This window comes from Lynx canadensis, chromosome B1 (assembly GCF_007474595.2).
Source record: "Lynx canadensis isolate LIC74 chromosome B1, mLynCan4.pri.v2, whole genome shotgun sequence".
Taxonomy (NCBI): domain Eukaryota; kingdom Metazoa; phylum Chordata; class Mammalia; order Carnivora; family Felidae; genus Lynx; species Lynx canadensis.
The window spans coordinates 68,863,862-68,882,504 of NC_044306.2; the positions used below are offsets into that span (position 1 = coordinate 68,863,862).

The 18,643-nt window shown below is 39.5% G+C and overlaps 1 protein-coding gene across 6 annotated transcripts in view; it reads right to left on the bottom strand.

Moving 5' to 3' along the window:
* RAPGEF2 (Rap guanine nucleotide exchange factor 2) overlaps positions 1 to 18,643 on the bottom strand; it is a 247,027-nt gene that overhangs the window by 151,120 nt on the left and 77,264 nt on the right. For all 6 annotated transcript variants that reach the window (XM_030312818.1, XM_030312814.1, XM_030312815.1 and 3 more), the window contains exon 3: positions 13,138 to 13,194. In XM_030312818.1, the coding sequence (XP_030168678.1) occupies positions 13,138 to 13,194 (57 nt within the window). The remainder of the gene's footprint in view (positions 1 to 13,137; positions 13,195 to 18,643) is intronic.

The window sequence follows — 18,643 nt, forward strand, 5'->3', positions numbered from 1 at the left end:
ACTCCAAACCTCACCACCGTATTCACACTCTAGCCAGGGGAAGGGGTGGAAAGGAAGTACACGGAGCATACCCCATTGTTGTGAAGAGTACAACATGGAGATGTATGCTGCACTTGTCTTGTATCACAATGAATCACATGTGTGTGCAAGGGCGTCCTCAGCAATCTCCCCCAAGTCTGTCCTTTGGGGGGCATGTAAATAAATTCCAAAAGTTTTTAAAGGACAAAAAATTCTATTTACAATTCTGAATAGTTATTTAAAAGACCAATGACTATCAAGTAATCATTTTCATTTTGTTATCTGCTTACAAACAAAGCAGCAGTTGACCACCATTTCCCCCAAGTCCAGTCTTAACCAATTTCACAACTACTTAGTCCTTGATGGCAATGCCTTGTGAAAATGTACAGAGACATATTATTGAATAGAGTTCAGTTCCAATGAAACCATAAAAGTTAAATGATTTCTCAAATGAGAATACAAAGCACAATACTTCAGAAATAATTCATACCCTTTTCCCTCCAGATTTTAATCACTGGCTTTTGCAATCTACAATCATTTACTAAGTTTGGGGGAAAAAACTTACTCATCTTTCTTAACATAAAGTGACAACAATATTACTAAATTCTAATTTAGGTGAAGTAAAAAGTGTTCCTACAATATTCCCTTTATCACCAAAGAGAACCGAAATCTAGAAAAATAGGAAATTAAGGTAGGTCACTGCTTACCAGTTATGTGGCCTTGGCAGCTTACTAAAGTGACTGCAAGGATTAAATGAACAATGCTCATGAAATGCAAATAATAATTATTCTAGAGCTGGGGCACCTGGGTGGCTCAGTTGGTTGGACATCCGACTTTGGCTCAGTCATGATCTCACGGTTCAGGGGTTCAAGCCCCATATCGAGCTCTGTGCTGACAGCTCAGAGCCTGGAGCCTGCTTCAGATTCTGTGTCTCTCCTACTCTCTCTCTCTCTCTCTCAAAAATAAATAAAAATTTGAAAAAAATTTTAACTGAAAAACATAATTATTCTAGAGCTTTTTATCATGTACCATGGTGTAGATTAACTTTGACATGGAGAATATAACCAACATTCATTGGCTTTCTAGTTATTCTGTATCTGTCCATTTTGAAGACAAATTACTATGGATGAAATAAGTGCAAGGTTTGTAAACTCAGCTTTCCATGGAGCCAGCTAACAGAAGATGGACTATAACAATAATAATTATCTGGAACTAATACTGGGATTTCACTTTGCCTAATGGTTCTCAAGCTTTGGTATGCTTATGAATCACTTGGGTTAAGAATGCATGCTCCCAGGCTCTACCTATTCCACCCAATCCAACAATCTGTGATCACTAGGTGGGAGATCCATCACAGCGCCTTTTAAACAAAGATCCCGGGTGATTCTTAGGCATGAGGCTTGTCAACTTTGAAAAATCTTTAGAAAAACTACAAGAAAAAAAAAAAAGTACAACTCTATCAATATCTATGCAAGTAAGTTGCAGGTGTTGTATTCAGCAGTGTTGTTTTAATTTTTTCCCCAAATAATTGTTTTATGTTTTAAAAATATGAGCTAAGTGTGGGGGGGGGGGGCACCTGGTGGCTCAGTCAGTTAAGCATCCCACTCTTGATTTTGGTCCAGGTCATGATCCCAGGGTCATGGGATGGAGCTCTGCATTGGGCTCCGCACTGAGCATGGAGTCTGCTCAGGATTCTCTCTCTCTCTCCCTCTGTCCCTCTCCCTTGCTCACAATGCTCTCGCGTGCTCTTCCTCTAAAATTAATTAATTAATTAATTTTGGAGTGCCTGGGTGGCTCAGTTGGTTAAGCATCTGACTCTTGATTTCAGCTCAGGTCATGATCTCATGGTCATAAGACTGAGCCCCACATCAGGTTCCATGCTGGGCATGGAGTCTGCTTAAGATTCTCTTTCTCTCACACCCTCTGCCTCTCCCCTGCATGCACATACTCGCTCTCATGCTCTTTCTCTCTCTCTCTCTCTCTGTACACACACACACACACACACACACACACACACGCACGCATGCATATGCCAAGGGTTGAAATTATGAGCTAATGGAAAAAGCTGAATCTTGGAATAAACCTGATGGCATTTCTAAGTAACCTAAGACTTAACATCACCAGTAATGGATAGAAAAGAGTGGCCTAAAGATTAAAAAGGAACATACAGCAAAGTAGTACTTCACAAGTCTCTCTGAGCAGCCAAGATGGACACTTAGAAAAGACCTATAATTTTTTAGACTAAACTAAGAACTATATTGGACAACCGATTTGATGCCAATACAGCCCATTCTGCAATTGACAAAATGAAAGCCACAAAGCCTAGCTGTGTGACAAGGTACTCTAAAAGCCTCCTGTTTTTTATTTCATCAACGAGGAAAAAAATGAATAAACCCAAACAAAACAAAAATTTAAATGGACCATGATTGATTCACTCCCAGTATAATTAAAAGGACTCTGAAGTAATCAAAAATGAATGATGTCCTTTAAGACAAAACTAAACCAAAATGGCAAGTGTAGACTTGGAATAACAGGGAAGAGGCAAGTGTGTAATCTGCTGTCCTTCTCTCCCCACCTTATTTCCTTCTGCTCCTCAACACAAACCCAGTACTTCCAGGAGGCTCCTTTCCTGCCTGTCCCTTCCCACCTCTTCCAGTCTGTCCAAGATACTTGCCCTTCTCCATCTTCTCAATCACATTGTACCTTAAAGCAATGGCTCAAACCCTATTTCTGTAGTAACATCTTCTCAGTCACTGTTTTCCAAATTCCAAAATATTTATCCCATCTAATTTCATCCTATTTTATATTTTTCTCTTTGAATTCTTAGTCCTGAGGTATTTAGGTGTCTTCCTCCAACTACACTGAATCTTTTAGACGGAACTATGTGCTGTACCAGGTAGAAACTGGGCACCATTTTAGTTATCATTTGCTCAGGCAAATCAGATCATGTTTCTGCTTATAACCCATGGTTCCCTAACAGGAGAAAGTCCAAACCCCTTGACAAAGCACGTGAAGGAAGCAGTATGTGGCTATGCAAAGGACAAAGGTTTGGGAACATATATTCTTTCCTACCAGCCATGTGATCCTGGTGAACTTAAATTCTAAGATTCTAGTTCCTCAACTGTAAAATGGGGCTACCAATACCTTTTTCACAATGTTACTTGGATTTAACAAAACAGTATATATGCAGGTTCTTGCATAATAGGTACATAAAAAATACTAGCTCTCTTCATCTCTTTTCCTCTCTTATGACCATTTCTAAAAAGGCCAATGTACAACTTTATCCTCTGCTCATAACCCCAAATATCCTATACTGCAAACTTCACCTGTTCAGCCATGCTGACTTTTTCCCCACCAAAGCCTCAGGGCCTTTGGACAAACCTGCTGTTCCAGCTTCTAAACAGTACCTTTTATCTAGTAAACTTATTACTCATCCTTTGAATTCCAGGCTAACTACCACTTCCTCTGAGAAGTGTTTTAGTGGCTTCCAAATAAATTGAGTCACTCTCCTCCTGAGTTCCCAGAGCATTTTGTACATGCTCACATTAAGCAGTTGCCAGTCATAATATTTATTTTAGGAGTCATCCCCCATTAGCTTTTAAACTCCTCTAACTCACCAGCACCCCCAATATATATATACTACACAATGCTTAATTGGCACTCAGCTATTTTCTTAATGAATTAATTTAATACACACCAACTCAGATATAGTATTTAAAGTGAAAGTCAAAGATGTGAATGTCAATTTACCAGTAATCAGAAAAATGAAACTAGGCTAAAAGAACTTCCTTAGCAATATCCTGTCAGTCCACACGGTGGCGATGTCTCCACATGAAAGAGCTGCGTGTGGTGTTCACATTCCTTATTTACAAAGCAGGAAGCTAATACAAGTGATCAAGTTGAAGTTGACAAGGGAGTTGAAAGAATCATTGATCACCACCCAAAGAAAACTATTTAGCTCAGCAAAGATGGCTATTAGCAAAAAAGTAACATGAAAAGGCTACTTTATTCAGTTATTAATACAATATGAAAACTTAATTGAGTTTTGTGGAGCCCAATCAACCCAAAAGGGCTGCTTATGGCAGCTTATGGTAATATAGGAAATAAAGGCAAAGTGAGGAGAGAGAAAGATTTGTAACAAAAGAAGAGTGGCAAGAGTGGGGGAGGCAGGTGTGGGCAAAGGATACTTAGAGTAATATTTAACTCAAAATAAGTATCTAAGGTGGCGAGGGGTGGTGGCCACAAACAGAAACTGAAAAAATGGTAAGAACGGTACCTTTGCAAAATCCAAACAATTTTGAACCAGAAATTAGCTCTTTGCAAGATGACCCTGACAAAATATGGCATGAGGAGGGCACTGGAGCTCCAAGAAGGAATCCCTCCCACTTTAGCAGATCAAGTGCAACGTGCCATTGGCACAAGTCAGAAGTGACCCAGGGATGCGAAGAGGCACCTCTACAGTGTTTTCTCTGGGGCAACGCTAACAAGGGCATTAGAACACAGAGAAGCAAGAACACGGAAGTCATGGTGAATAAGAAAGGGTGATGCCAGCACCAGTGAAATGTGTGCAAACAGTGGTTAGGAAGACCAGTCGGGGAAGAGGTGGGTACACAGCAATCCTAGAGAAGTTATGGACCACCAAGACCCCACACATCAAATACCCATTTTGTGGATATTTTAGAGAGGATGTTATGCCATATTCAAACATCAAAGCTGCTGGCATCTGAGAGAAATGGAGACAGGATTCTTATCACTTGTATGTGGGTTACCGGCTCCACATCTGGGGTAAAACACCAGAAAGGGAAATAAAATGAAGACTAACAAAAACTCCAATAACTAACCGGAGACAGCTAGCCAGGAATCCCACAGGGCCAGCCACAGTGACCAAAACTAGGAAAACGCCTGTTTCTTTTTCTGCATCCACTATGTGGGCACTAGCATCCAACAAGAGGATAAAACCAGAAAACAGAGGGGCGCCTGGGTGGCGCAGTCGGTTGGGCGTCCGACTTCAGCCAGGTCATGATCTCGCGGTCCGTGAGTTCGAGCCCCGCGTCAGGCTCTGGGCTGATGGCTCAGAGCCTGGAGCCTGTTTCTGATTCTGTGTCTCCCTCTCTCTCTGCCCCTCCCCCGTTCATGCTCTGTCTCTCTCTGTCCCAAAAAAAAAAAAAAAAAAAAAAAAAAAAGTTGAAAAAAAAAATTAAAAAAAAAAACCCAGAAAACAGAAAATCTTCCTATTCTCCGTCTCCACAGCCTATCATCAGGTTCTTTCAGTGCCTCCCAACCCCCCAAGCCCCAGGCCTCTTAATCAAAGCCCTCTGCTTAAGTGCAGGTCCTTATTTCTGCTCACCTATACTTTTCATTATACTCTTCTGATGGGCTCAGATTTGACTCTCAAATATGCAATTGTGCCAAAAACCAACAAGAAAATAACTTTACTTATTTACAGCAAATTATCCTCTATCCTTTTACAGGATCCAGCAGTTCGCTCACATCAGAGGTTTTGAATATGCACTTTGTGAGCCCCTTGGGACTACACACTGTTCAACCTTCTTCTAACCATAATAGCTACTGCTATTGAGCTAAATAGGATTTCCTATGAACAAAGTGTTCCATGGCTTAAAAAAGAAGTTCTAACAATGGCGGCCTTCCAACATGCAGATGGCTTTTCTGATACACAATAATTTTAATCTTTTTCACAAATGCATTACCTCACTTTTGTTACTGGGTTTATCAAAAAGTTTAATCATTACTTGTTTTGTTTTTGTTTTCATTTTTTCTCCTCTGATGGGGCGGTAAGCTAGCTATAAGTTCAAAGACCAAATATGTATTGTTTGTGTTATTTATTTTTGTATGGCCAATGGCACAAAGTACACTCACAAGATTAATTAAGGCAACACAGCATTGTAAGTGACCCTAAGAACATCAGGTCAAAAGAAAGGTAAGCCCACACCATTTTTACTCAGGCATAAAATATAAAACCTATTTTAAAAAGAGCTCTACCAAGAGTTAAAGGTTTTAGCATTTATATTTTTAACCCACAGAGAAGAAATATTTTATAATAAAATTATATACTTAATAATATTTAATTATATATAAATTACCATACCTATGAAAAGAACACATTTAAAAAGTAGAGGGGAACTTTTTGTTTTATTTCCTAAAAGTTCTAAATTATAAGGACATTACTTCACTTTTATAAATAAAAACTCTAGGGGAAAAAAAGCACCATTCTCACATGAAGTTCTTCAGAAAATCTTTATTCTCCATTCATTAGCAACTCAATTACAGGGGCTTGGAACCATGAAAAAGGAAAGCATCATCAGTAAGAACTCTGAAAACTGATGAAAATACTAAGGCTATTTCAGCTTCATTTGGGGGGAAAATTAGTATTTTGAAAATATTGGGAATATAGTAGACCTGTATTTTCTAAAAATCATGTTTCACTTAACCAGCAGAATGAACAACATAAAACTACTGAAGAACTAGTAAAGCTGAAAATTCTGTAGCTTCATTAATGGAGTCATTCTTAAACTTATAAAACTCATTTAAAAAATGAAATGAAGGAGTGATGTCTTGGGAGCCATTAAGTTATTCAAAACACTTCTTTTTTTGACTGAAAGAAAAAATGTCAGTGCAGATTACATATTTATTACAATACATCAATCAGTCACTCAGCTATACTGAGGGTGGAGGGATATATTCAAGGGCTCAAGAAACAATTTATCAAATTTAGAAGAGCAGCCAAATCTGAAAAAAAAATGACTCTGGAAAACTACCACTAACTCGTACTTAACAGAATGCATATGAAATAATTAAGCCTTATTTATTGACTATGTATTTCTTTAAATCGCTAAATTTGAGAGTTCAGAGGGTTTTATTCACTAAGTAGTTTTGCAAAAAAATTGATACAAAGAATCTAACACCTAGTGCTGTCAGCTCTTCTATTACAAAATTAGACCACAATGAAGGTCTTTATTGGCTCATCTTCCTTTGAAAACGGAGTATCTTCCTTTAAAACGAATTCAAAAAATAAGAGCGAACAGACTAGTGAAAACTTCTGTACTAGGCATAGCAAATGTAAACCTGAAACACACACACAGGGCCTGCCCTGACAGAGTTTTACAAATTAAATAATTTCTAAAATGCTCTTATTTACTCTTCCATTCACCACAAATATAAAACATTTTAATTTAAAGACCGATAGTAAATATGAAAATATTATTGCTATGAAGCCTTACAGTATTACCAATCTTCTCAAGTGCATCTACGCGTGGGTAGATGTGTACGTGCAAGGGTGTATTCGAATTTTCATATTTACCTACAGCACATGTATACCTCATAACATGCCAAGCTTGGTGGCTAAACATCCTTGTTCTACTGTCCTATGCAAAGACTAATTCTTTAAAAATATAATTTCTTCATGTAAATGAAAATCTTAGGTTTCAAAATTTTCTCCATACACACATACAAGTAAGAGAAATTAGGGACACATGGACAAGGAGGATACTTAAAAATTATGATTATATCTTGCTGGGAAAGAAAGGCGATTTTAAGTATTTTGTTTCTTTCTTTTTTTCTTTTTTAAGGAGCTAAAGCAACGTAGGTAGCAGATGAGTAAGGTAAATAAAAATAATAATATAATAAAATAAAAGCCTGGCCACATCTGGAAGGAAAAAGCAGTACAAGAATTGGATATGGGTCAAAGAGTCAAAGGAGAACTTTTTTTTAAACAATGTATTTTTGCTTACCAGTTTTTTTTTTTAATGTTTATTTTGAGAGAAAGAGAGAGAGCATGGGGGGGGGGGGGGCAAGAGAGGGAAAGAGAGAATCCCAAGCAGGCTCTACACTGTCAGCACAGAGTCCAATGCGGAGCTGAATCCCACAGACCATGGCATCGTGACCTGAGCTGAAATCAAGAGTTGGATACTTAACCAACTGAGCACCACCCACCCCGCCCCGGCACCTCCAAAGGAGAACTTTCTTAAAGATGGAAGACACACTTAGAGTCTGCAGGAAAGGGGGCAGGAGGAGAGGCCGCAAGCACAGGAGGGAACAGGAAGAACCACACTGTTCAGGAAACCAGACACCTCTCCCTGCAGCCCTGGAGGGATGGGTGAGTCAGGAGGCACATGTGGCCACACATAAACGGGGTATTTGAGAACAGAAAGTAAAGCCTGAAGCAAAGTCTCTAGAGGAGGAGTGGGAAGGCACGAAGGGGACAGCAGTGGGCTGGCGGCCTTGCAGAGAAGTGACAATTCAGGATAGCTGCTGTGAAAACAGGAAACCAAGTCAATAAATGAAAAAAGGCTGCTACAAGCAATGAGGGCTGCAGCTGAGGCTTGAAGTTTTAAATTGCACATTTACAGATTTCAATAAAAAATGCTTTAAAAAGACTGGATAAGCCTCAATGCAGCTTTTTGTTTTGTTTTGTTTTCAATGGAGGAACAATTTCCTCTCCTGCAATAAAGAAAGGTAAACCCCCTAACAAAATGCTACACAAACTCTTTTGGAAACCAAAGCATTCAGACAGATATATATGTGGAAAGTTAGCACAGAAATACCGTTACACATATCTGTCACATGGGTGTGGGGGTGCACGTGCCCACTTCTAAAAAACTATAATGGTTGAGTTTCTGATCCAAAGGTTTTTAGCACTTCAAATGTAACTATAAATTAAACTGAAATCGTGAGGATGGCTGGCCCCTAAAGAAAAACTGAAGCTGAAAGGACATATTGCTTATCTCATTTCTTAAATTCTTCAGGCAGAAATATCCCTAAAGTTCCTCAGGTTAGGAATTTACATCGTGCAACTTGGTACTCCTAAGCAAGCAAAATAGCTAGCACATAGTAGGTAACATGTGAAAGGAAGGCAGAAATTACTTGATAGTCTCATCCACTGTACTAAGTTCAACTACTTTTATCTCTCTTTCTAGTACCAATATTGAATTCTAAGTGGTCAAATTCTAAATTTTTACAAATTCAAATTTATCAGAACCACAAATCTCCCCCTAACCTTGATACATCTTAAAGTGGCATTTTTGTCATCCTGTTGGTTTATGCTAAAACAGGAACACCATGGGCGTTAGACATCACTACCATAATTCCTTCAAACAAAAGTTTAAAGCAGCTAAAAAATTGGGAGACCAAAATGTAAATTATCAAAACACTGATGACAATGATAGCATTTTTATACACTTATTATGTATGCAATGCTCTACATATTTTACACATAGTACTGATATTATCCTAACACCAACACTAAAGGGTAGGTACTAATATTATTGTTTCCATTTCATAGATAAGAAAAATGAGGTACAGAGTTGGATCAAAAGACTATTCCATTTACCTGGTGAACGCATTAAAGCCATAGACTTAGAAGTTACCAGTACACAAACATAATAAGGAAAAAAAAAATACTCATCTCTTGATCATAAAACCATACTCTAGAAGTCTTTGATAGTCTGACTAGACTATTCTTGAAGCCCAAGAGAGACCAAGAACAGACAAGTCATGTCCCTCATGAGTTAATAATAACAGGTCCCAAAAAGAGGGACAGTATTATTAAATTATCACAGATTTATATACACCACAAATACAAGTGTTCTTTAATTTTCAAAGCTGCATTTACACAAATTGGTAAGAGCAGGAACATGTCTCTTCAAGGGTTACAGAAGAAAATGCTGCAATTACCCTTCATCACAAGATTGGCCAATTACTAGGAATCTGATTAAGTGATCTACAATAAGTCTCTGTGAATTTCTGGTCTTACAAAATCATGATCTCCTGAGTATCTACAGACTTTCACTGCTCACTAACACTGTCACCTAATTCTAACTAGTCAAAAATAAGCAATTGCTACAATCAACTTTATATACAAACTCTAGCCTAATGCAATCAATTAGGATTATCTAACACATGGCTTTGCATTATCAGCAAGCATAGCTCACATTTACTGTCTAAACTGACTTAAAAAAAAAAAAACTCAGATATATTTAAAGACACTGTAAACTTCAGTTTAAATGAACTGTATGTAAGAATTATTAGGGACTCAGAATAATGTAGGTAGAACTGAAGGTGGGTTTCATCCCCCCTGGGGGAGCCAGCAGCAGGGAGAGATGATGTGCTTGTACTAACTTGCACACAAGAAATATCCTTGTTTTATGGTGCCATTTCTTATGATGGCATGAAAAAGGCCGGGAAAAAGTTAGCAGTACACAAACATAATAAGGAAACATAACATAGCATAACAGCTAACATGGCAGAATCACAATGTCCAGGCTCAAATCCATATCACACTTTCAGCAATGAGATCTTAGCAAGTTCCTTAGCCTCTGAAAGCCTCAATCCCTTCATGTGTAAAACTAGGTTGATGATAACAGCTACCCCACAAGTCAGCTATAAGGAATAAGTATAATAATGCATATGAAGCATTTATTAGAGCATGTGGGACACAGGAAGTACTTGTTTAAATGTTTGCTATTACCTCATCATCATTACTACCAAAACCATGTTTTAAAGGAGGACAAATTAATAGAAAGTTTGTCACTTACTGCCACTAGAACTTCTTCAATGAATGTTAATACTATTCATCAGAGGTTTCCAACCCTGATATCTGTACACCCATTCCACTGACAGCTTCTAATTGCTCCTAAAAGAAACAAATATTCTAAGATATTTATATCTTGAATTCTTCAAGAAGAAATACGGTAAGGGCTTTGCCTCTTGGTAAGTGTTCTCATTAGCAAATATATCCTGGTTACTATTCTTCCACATTTGATGTACATTCTTTTAAGCTCTAGACTGGATATTTACAATTGCCTGTTAAACAGCCCCTAGATGTCAGAGTTTCGGAAGTTCTAACTTTACATCCTAGGTCAGCTCCACCTGCATCTTCTTTCTAAACTCCATCTCTGACTGCCCCATTCTTTCAGTTGGCCTCAGTTCAAGCATCACCCCCTCATATTACTTCAACTGTCTTCTCACTAATCTCCCTGCCCAGCCACTCAATCAAATCCACCTTTGTATTTTCAAGTATCATCTTTGAGAGGAAGAATGGGGAGGCATTTGGTCACATCATTTTGCTGCTTAAAAACTGGCAACCTAGCTACAGATTAAAAGAGACTACAGAGTGGGGTGCCTGGGTGGCTCAGTTGGTTAAGCATCTGACTTGAGGCCAGGTCATGCATGATCTTGTGGTTCGTGAGTTCGAGCCCCACGTTGGACTCTGTGCTGACAGCTCAGAGACTGGAGCCTGCCTCGGATTCTGTGTCTCTCTCTCTCTCTCTCTGCCCCTCTCCCGCTCGCTCACTCACTCTCTCTCTCTCAAAAATAAATAAAAACATTAAAAAAGAGAGAGAGACTTAAGAAAAGTATCAACCAATAAACAAACTGTAAAAAAAGATTTTTTGAGACAAAGAGACTTTGAATATTTTCAAGATATTAAAGAACTATTTCTTAAGGTTTGGTGATAATATTGTTGGTTAAGATTTTTTTTTTAAGTCTTTATATTTTATTTTTTTTTTTTAATTTTTTTTTTCAACGTTTTTTATTTATTTTTGGGACAGAGAGAGACAGAGCATGAACCGGGGAGGGGCAGAGAGAGAGGGAGACACAGACTTGGAAACAGGCTCCAGGCTCCGAGCCATCAGCCCAGAGCCCGACGCGGGGCTCAAACTCACGGACCGCGAGATCTGACCTGGCCGATGTCGGACGCTTAACCGACTGCGCCACCCAGGCGCCCCAAGTCTTTATATTTTAAAGATAAAGATACATAACAAAATTAAAAAATATGGATGAATTGAAATGTCTGGATTTACTTAAAATAATCCAGTAGAAGGTGGAAGCAGGAATAAGAGATGGAACATAACTGGCCAGCAGTAACAATGTTGGATGATGCGTACATAGGGTCCATCATACTACTGTCTCCAATATTGTGAGCATTTATAAATCTCCATCACACAATGTGATTTAGGAGGAGGAAAAACTCATTTCCAATGGTCTAAAGAATCACGACCGGTATTTTTAACAACACATTCACAGGCAAACATGGTTGCAGCCTGACTCTTGATTTGTCATCTTGACGCACACCGCATGTCAATTGCCCTAAACTTGCCATAATATTCAAAACATCAGACCAGGCCCCTTCCCTCTCTGTATCCCCACACTTACGCTGCTCCTTCTGCCAGGAAAATCTCTCTAGACCACCAGATACACTTTTGAGACCTAGTTCAGAGGGCCACATCTCTGTGACTCTCCCCGTTTACCTCAAGGCTTCCCCTGTACTTCTCCATCCCTCAGTACCTATCTGTATTCTCAGTTATTTTGGTTGGTTACTTTTTGTTGTTGTTGTTTTCCTTTTATTCTATTTCTGCCCCCTTCAAAATACTATAATTTTACCCTCCTTAAGGGGAGAAGCTGGATTTTATTTATTTCAATAAATATTCCCTACAATACGTATGGAAAGCAGTAATTATGTATTTAATAAGTGTTTTGAAAAACAAAGTCAACAGAACAACAGTGAGTCATGGCAAACATAAAATAATATGCCCAGTAATCCAGTTTATATATCCTTAATACAATAATATTTATCTACTATATGCTTGTTACATTCTTTAAAAAAATTGTCATTTTTTCAAGGTAATGTTATACATCTTGAAAGAAATATCAGTATTATTTCTAGGACAAACTATGCCCAAAGGGATGTGGGCAGGCTATTTTCCTATTTCTGAAAGAATTATAAACTAAAATATGACATTTATGCTATCGCTACATCTCATTTGGTGTGGTTGTAGGAATATGTATTTTGTTCTGTTTGAAATACTATACTGTTTCTTATTTCATAAAGATAAAAATGTCAAAATATTCCATAATATGAAATAACATCTCTGAAACACAAGTGGGTATATATGTGGTATAGATGTGAACTTAGCAAAGGACTGTAAGCTTTTCCTTTATGACAGGTAGTAGTTGCAATGTTTTACGTTTCTAAACTACAAAAAAATGAGTTAATGCAAAATTAAGGTAACGATGACTTAGCCGTTACTAATACTTCTATGATACTTTAAGGAAATTATTTAGTTGCTGCAGTATCCACTATACAAAGAGAAAGGAAACACCTACTAGTATAAAACTTCATTCGCTTCGTGTCTTTCATATCTCACAGTTTCGCACATTAACCTGTAAAAAAAAAAAAAAAAATAGACATGAGTTCGACATACCTCATGAAAAAACATACTAATAGTTTAAAAACATAAAAGAGACATGTAGTCTAAAAAGTTAAGATTACTGTATATGAACTGTCACAATCATTTATTAGCCTCAAGACACATATTTTTGGTACCTAGGTGAACAAAATAAAATAAAATCTGGTAAAGAGATGCTAGAAAAAAGTTTGTTATATGTCAATTTTGTCATGTTTATTGTATAGGGAACAAAACTGTACGTGTTTTACACTTTGTAAATGACATGTGGACAAATTAATGTTCTCTGAAGTAAGCAGAAAATGAGAAATAACCTAAAAATCAGAAAGGAGAGCCTCTTAATTTAAAAAATGATAATGTCATTCATGCTGATGTTACTTAACAGCATGTAATTTCAGACAAAAGTAGGTTTTTATTAACTCCGTATTTTCATGACTAACGACTAACGGAAGGCTTTTTAACTTTAAGATTTATTTTGGCTGATTCATTCTTAAGGAAAAAATTAAAGAAATTATGGAAAATATGAATAAATGTTTAAACATTCAAAATTACCATAAGAACAGCATCTTCAGGAAACATCCTATTATATTAACTCAAGTAAAATTTCCAAAAAATACAGAAATGCAAAAGAGAAAATGACTATTCCTACTTACAAAGAAACTAGCAAATAAAAAATTGGCCATAAAACTGATTAGTTCAACAGCACTTCCATTTTGGTCAATGGGCTAGTGGTCCACAGTTTGTGCAACACTGGTATTAGCCTACAGCCATCTTTCCTGTTGCTAAATCCAATAAACACCACATACTCTTGATTTTTCACTTGAAAACAACTCTCTTGGATATTCTTTTCCTTGTTCTTCTTACTCCACCACCTTAACTTTACAGGTCCTCTCAAACCCTTACTTGAAACATTCCAACAGAGTATCACTTAACTCCAGGAGACATCAAACCTTGAATACACATCATTAATATATATAGGTTTTTTTAATAGACTGAATCACACCAATTCTTCATAAGAAAGGATAAGAATCACAAGTGATAGGCCTAAAAATACCTGGTCTTCTATTACATAACAGCTCTGCCTTATTTCCTGTAAAAAACGAAAGAATCCTTGCCCCAACCTCTTCCCTGGATCTTTCCTTCTCCTACAGTAGACCCTGCATTCCTTCAGGCTTACCTCCATCTCCAACATCACCATCCATTTCTACCTCTCTCCTGAACCACTTCCTTTAATATATAAACACATCTGTGGCGCCTGGGTGGCTCAGTCAGTTAAGCATCTGACTTTGGCTCTGGTCACGATCTTGCAGCTCATGGATTTGAGCCCCGCATCGCGCTCTGTGTTGACAGCTCAGAGCCTGGAGCCTGCTTCAGATTCTGTGTCTCCCTTTCTCTCTGCTCGTCCCCCACTTATGCTCTGTCTCTCTCTCTCTCAAAAATAAACATAAAAACATTTATATATATAAATATAAACACATCAGCTTCACCTATTGTGTGGGGGAGGGGGACACCTCTCTTGACCATATATCCTCCCCTCCAGCTATTATCCACATTTTGCTTTACCCATGACAGAAATTCCCCACTTAGACTGTCTATATATTCTACCTCTATTTTCTCACCTTCTTATCACTCCTCCACCATTTGCTCCCTGAAAATGCATAGGCTCTAAAAGTTATTAGCATTCTCTGTGTTATCTTAATTCCACTTCTCAGGAACATTCGATGACTCCTTTCTTCCTTACACTGTCATCTTCTCAGAGGCTTCCTGTCTTCGGTCTCCTGATTTTCCTCTTAACTTCTTGGTCATTTTTTCTGTCTGCTTTGGATTCTCCTCCCATTCCATTCCTGTACCTGACTTTTGAGTGTTATCAGCTCTCTTCTTCTCTGCACCGTGTAATTTCATACGTTCTGTGATTTTAAATTTAATTTATAAACTGATGACTTCCAAAACAATGCCCCACACCTAATCTCTCACCATGATATCCACTCATCTAAATGCCCACTCAACTAGCCACTGGCTGTGTACTTGCCATTTCATGTTCAAAATGTCCAAAGAGATCTTAAATGTCTTCTCCAAAATTTGCCTTTCCACCATCGGTATCCAGTTGTTTAGGCCAAAAACCTTGGAATCATTATCCTTGACTCCTCCCTTTTCTTCATATCCCATCTTTCTGCCAGCATCTGTTTCCAAAATATATCCTCTCAAACTGACCGAGTCTACAAATGTAGATTTCTGCTTCTACTTTTCCACATCTCTTGTCTATTCTCCACATGGCTTCCAGAGAAATCTTTCTAACTCAGATCATCTCACACCTCTGTTCTTAATCTCTGCTACCTTTGGAAGAAATCCAAACTCCTTATCCTTGGTGCCTTCATGCACCAAGACTGTTCCCATGGCCAGGCATCTGGGGCATCAATACACTGCAGAGATTTCTGCACAGCTGCAACGACTCAAATGTTACTTCCTTTGACTACAAAGTCAAAGCAGCCCAGCACCCATTCTTGCCATATGTATGGTAAGTGATGGAAGACTTGTTTGTACAAGCACACTCTGAATGCCCCTGTTAATCACTATCTTGTGAATGTGGAAATCTCATCCTCCCTCTGTGTTCCCATCAAGCAGAATATGCAGAAGAACATGTTATTCAGGGTTCAAGGTCAGGGTCTCAGGGAGTGGCTGACCAGGAACATCTCCTTTGTAACAAAGAATGTCTGGATGACAGGCCTTGAGTTCCTTGGAACACTGGTCATGCAGGGAGGGGAAGGGCTACAGATAGTTGCTAGGCTAGTTGCTACAGTATAAAAGCTTGCTGCATGTATATCCCTGCAACAAGATGCTTTGTGTCCAGTCTGTCACTTCTGGACTCCCTATCGTATATTTCCCCAATAAACCTATGTCTCACTGGCTATCTCTAGGTCATTTCTTCTGCCTCACAGAACAATCACCCACCCCTGACTTAGAGTGTGCTGGGGTATGATCACACAACTGGTGAGCCAGCCAGGAAGCCAGGAAAAAAAAAAACCCATGAGTACCAAGATGTGGGAAAAGGGAATAGGGAAATTTGCAGGGGAAAACCCAGGTTGGCCATCCACACCTACGTGGGGCCCTATAGCCTTATCTTTGATGGACAAGCCCACCACATGAGTATAGGGATGCCCCTGAAAATACCTAAGGGTCCAGAGGAAATATTGACCAAGATTAATTTGACTAAGAAAAGGATGAATGGTCAAGTGGCTGCTGCCACAGTTGGGTGACCCCCTCCTAATGGCTGCCCACGTAGCTGTCGTGAAGAAAGTTATGCCAACAACAGAAGAAACTGCATTTAAAGAGGAAAGCTAGATTAACACAAATGAAACCACAGAGACCTTGATAATCTGCTTGAGGGAACAAGATGTTAAATTAATAACTGTTGGCACACCCAACTGAAGGGTGGTAAATTGCCCGGCAAACGAGTCCGGCAGTTATCTCTTAGCCGGCCTGGGATCCCAAGTTGTAGGACGCAACTAGAGTTCTACTGAGGAACAGACGAATTAGAACAAGCCCATAAAAATCCCCATTCTCTTGGCTCAGCCTATTATTAACAACCAAGATGAAAGCAGAGCAGTCATGCCCATGGAGTGTGGAACCCAGAACCTGCCGGCGCATGAGCACTGGCGGATACTGAAGTAGCAGAATTGGGGGATAAATTCAGATATGAAGGAAGGGAACCCATGGTGGCATCGTTGCTCCGTACGTGGGACGTGGGCACTGAAGGCCGTTTGCTTTCAGCCGGAAACATCCAAGACGGTGTTCATTACCACACACCTTGTTTTACAGCAGCATCCCCACCAGCGCCATCAGTAAAGGTCACGTTACCCTCTTACTCTCCTCGGTGGTACAGGGCTGTAAATTAGCTTGGCCTAGCAAGGCGGGGGGGGGGGGGGGGGGTTGTGTACTGACCTCCCCTTTACAATGGCAAAATATGGAAGAGCTCCAGCATATCCTACAAGAGCTGGGGATGAAACACGCTGTCTATGCTGAACACCACAGAGATCCTGATAATTAACCGTTTGCCATGGATATTAAAGATATGTGTTACAGTCTGCCCCCAGTCACTGGTAGAGGGCACTTGTGTCCATCTTGAACCCCTCATGGGACAGCCTGTATCGTGGGTTGGGCAAGCTGCCACAGGTCAAGGGGAAACAGAAAAGATCAGAAAAGAGGTATCCGAAAGGCAGGAATGAAGGCAAAGGACTCACAGGAGAAGAAACAAAGAAGGGGCCTATGCATGTTACCTGTTGCCAGATGTAGTGAGACCTCAGGGCAGTGGGGACCCCCTTTAAGAAAGCAGACAAATTCAATGAAGTCCGTGTCGGGCTCTGGCAGAAATTTAATCCTAAACAGCAAAGGAGGTGCAGATACAGCCAAGGGCACCCTCAGAGGGAGGATGGCAGGCCCCTTCTCTATGAACTAGGAAAGAGGCAAAGGACGTGGATTGCGGTTCGACTGCTGCCATCAGGGTGTACGGGGACCAGAGGCCACAGGTAAAACTCACCATATATTGGTCTAAAAGAAACAAACAGACCGTTTTAGCTCTGGTTGATACTGGTGCCAAATTTACTCTCCTTTATGGAAACAACCACTTTCAAGGGCCCATCTCTGCCATCGATGGGTAGAGGGCTGGTGTCGTCCAAATGAAGTAGGTTGTACTAACTGCAGACAGGATAACGCCCACCAAAACCCTATTCGGTGTATACAGCCCCAATACCCAAATACATTCTAGGAATGGATGTCCTCTCAGGACTAACATTACAAACTACTGCAGGGGAATTCAAATTGAGGGTGTGATTGGTCAAACAAACAAGAGGAGATGCAAAATGGATGCTTGTAATACTACCTGTCTCACAGAGGGTAATGGCAATTAAACAATATTCCCTCCCAGGAGGCCACGAAGAAACCACAGGCACAATTAAGGAATTAGCTAAGGTGGGCATTACATGACCAACTCACAGTCAACATAAAAGTCTTATCTGTCTGTAAAGAAACCAGATGGAACACAGAGAATGACTGTGGATCATAGAGAACAAGGTGGTACCCCCTCTTCATGCAACTGTGCCCAACGTGTCTCTTGTTGACTCCAAAAGGGGAAGTTCTGGGTACATACCATGATGTGTTAGACCTGGCTAATGCCTTTTTCAATATTCTCAGAGTTCCAGAAAGCCAAGAACAATTCTCTTTCATCTGGGAAGGAGAACAACAGGCATTCATCACCCTACCACAGGGGTATTGATAGAGCCCCTCGATCCGGCACAGCATGGTGGCCAGCGACCTAAGTTGTCAGGCAATTCCAGAGGCAGTCTTTGTTTCATTACATTAATGATATAATGTTAACGTCTGAGTCTTTTTACAGTTTGAAGACCACTACACCAGCCTTGCTTTCCCACCTA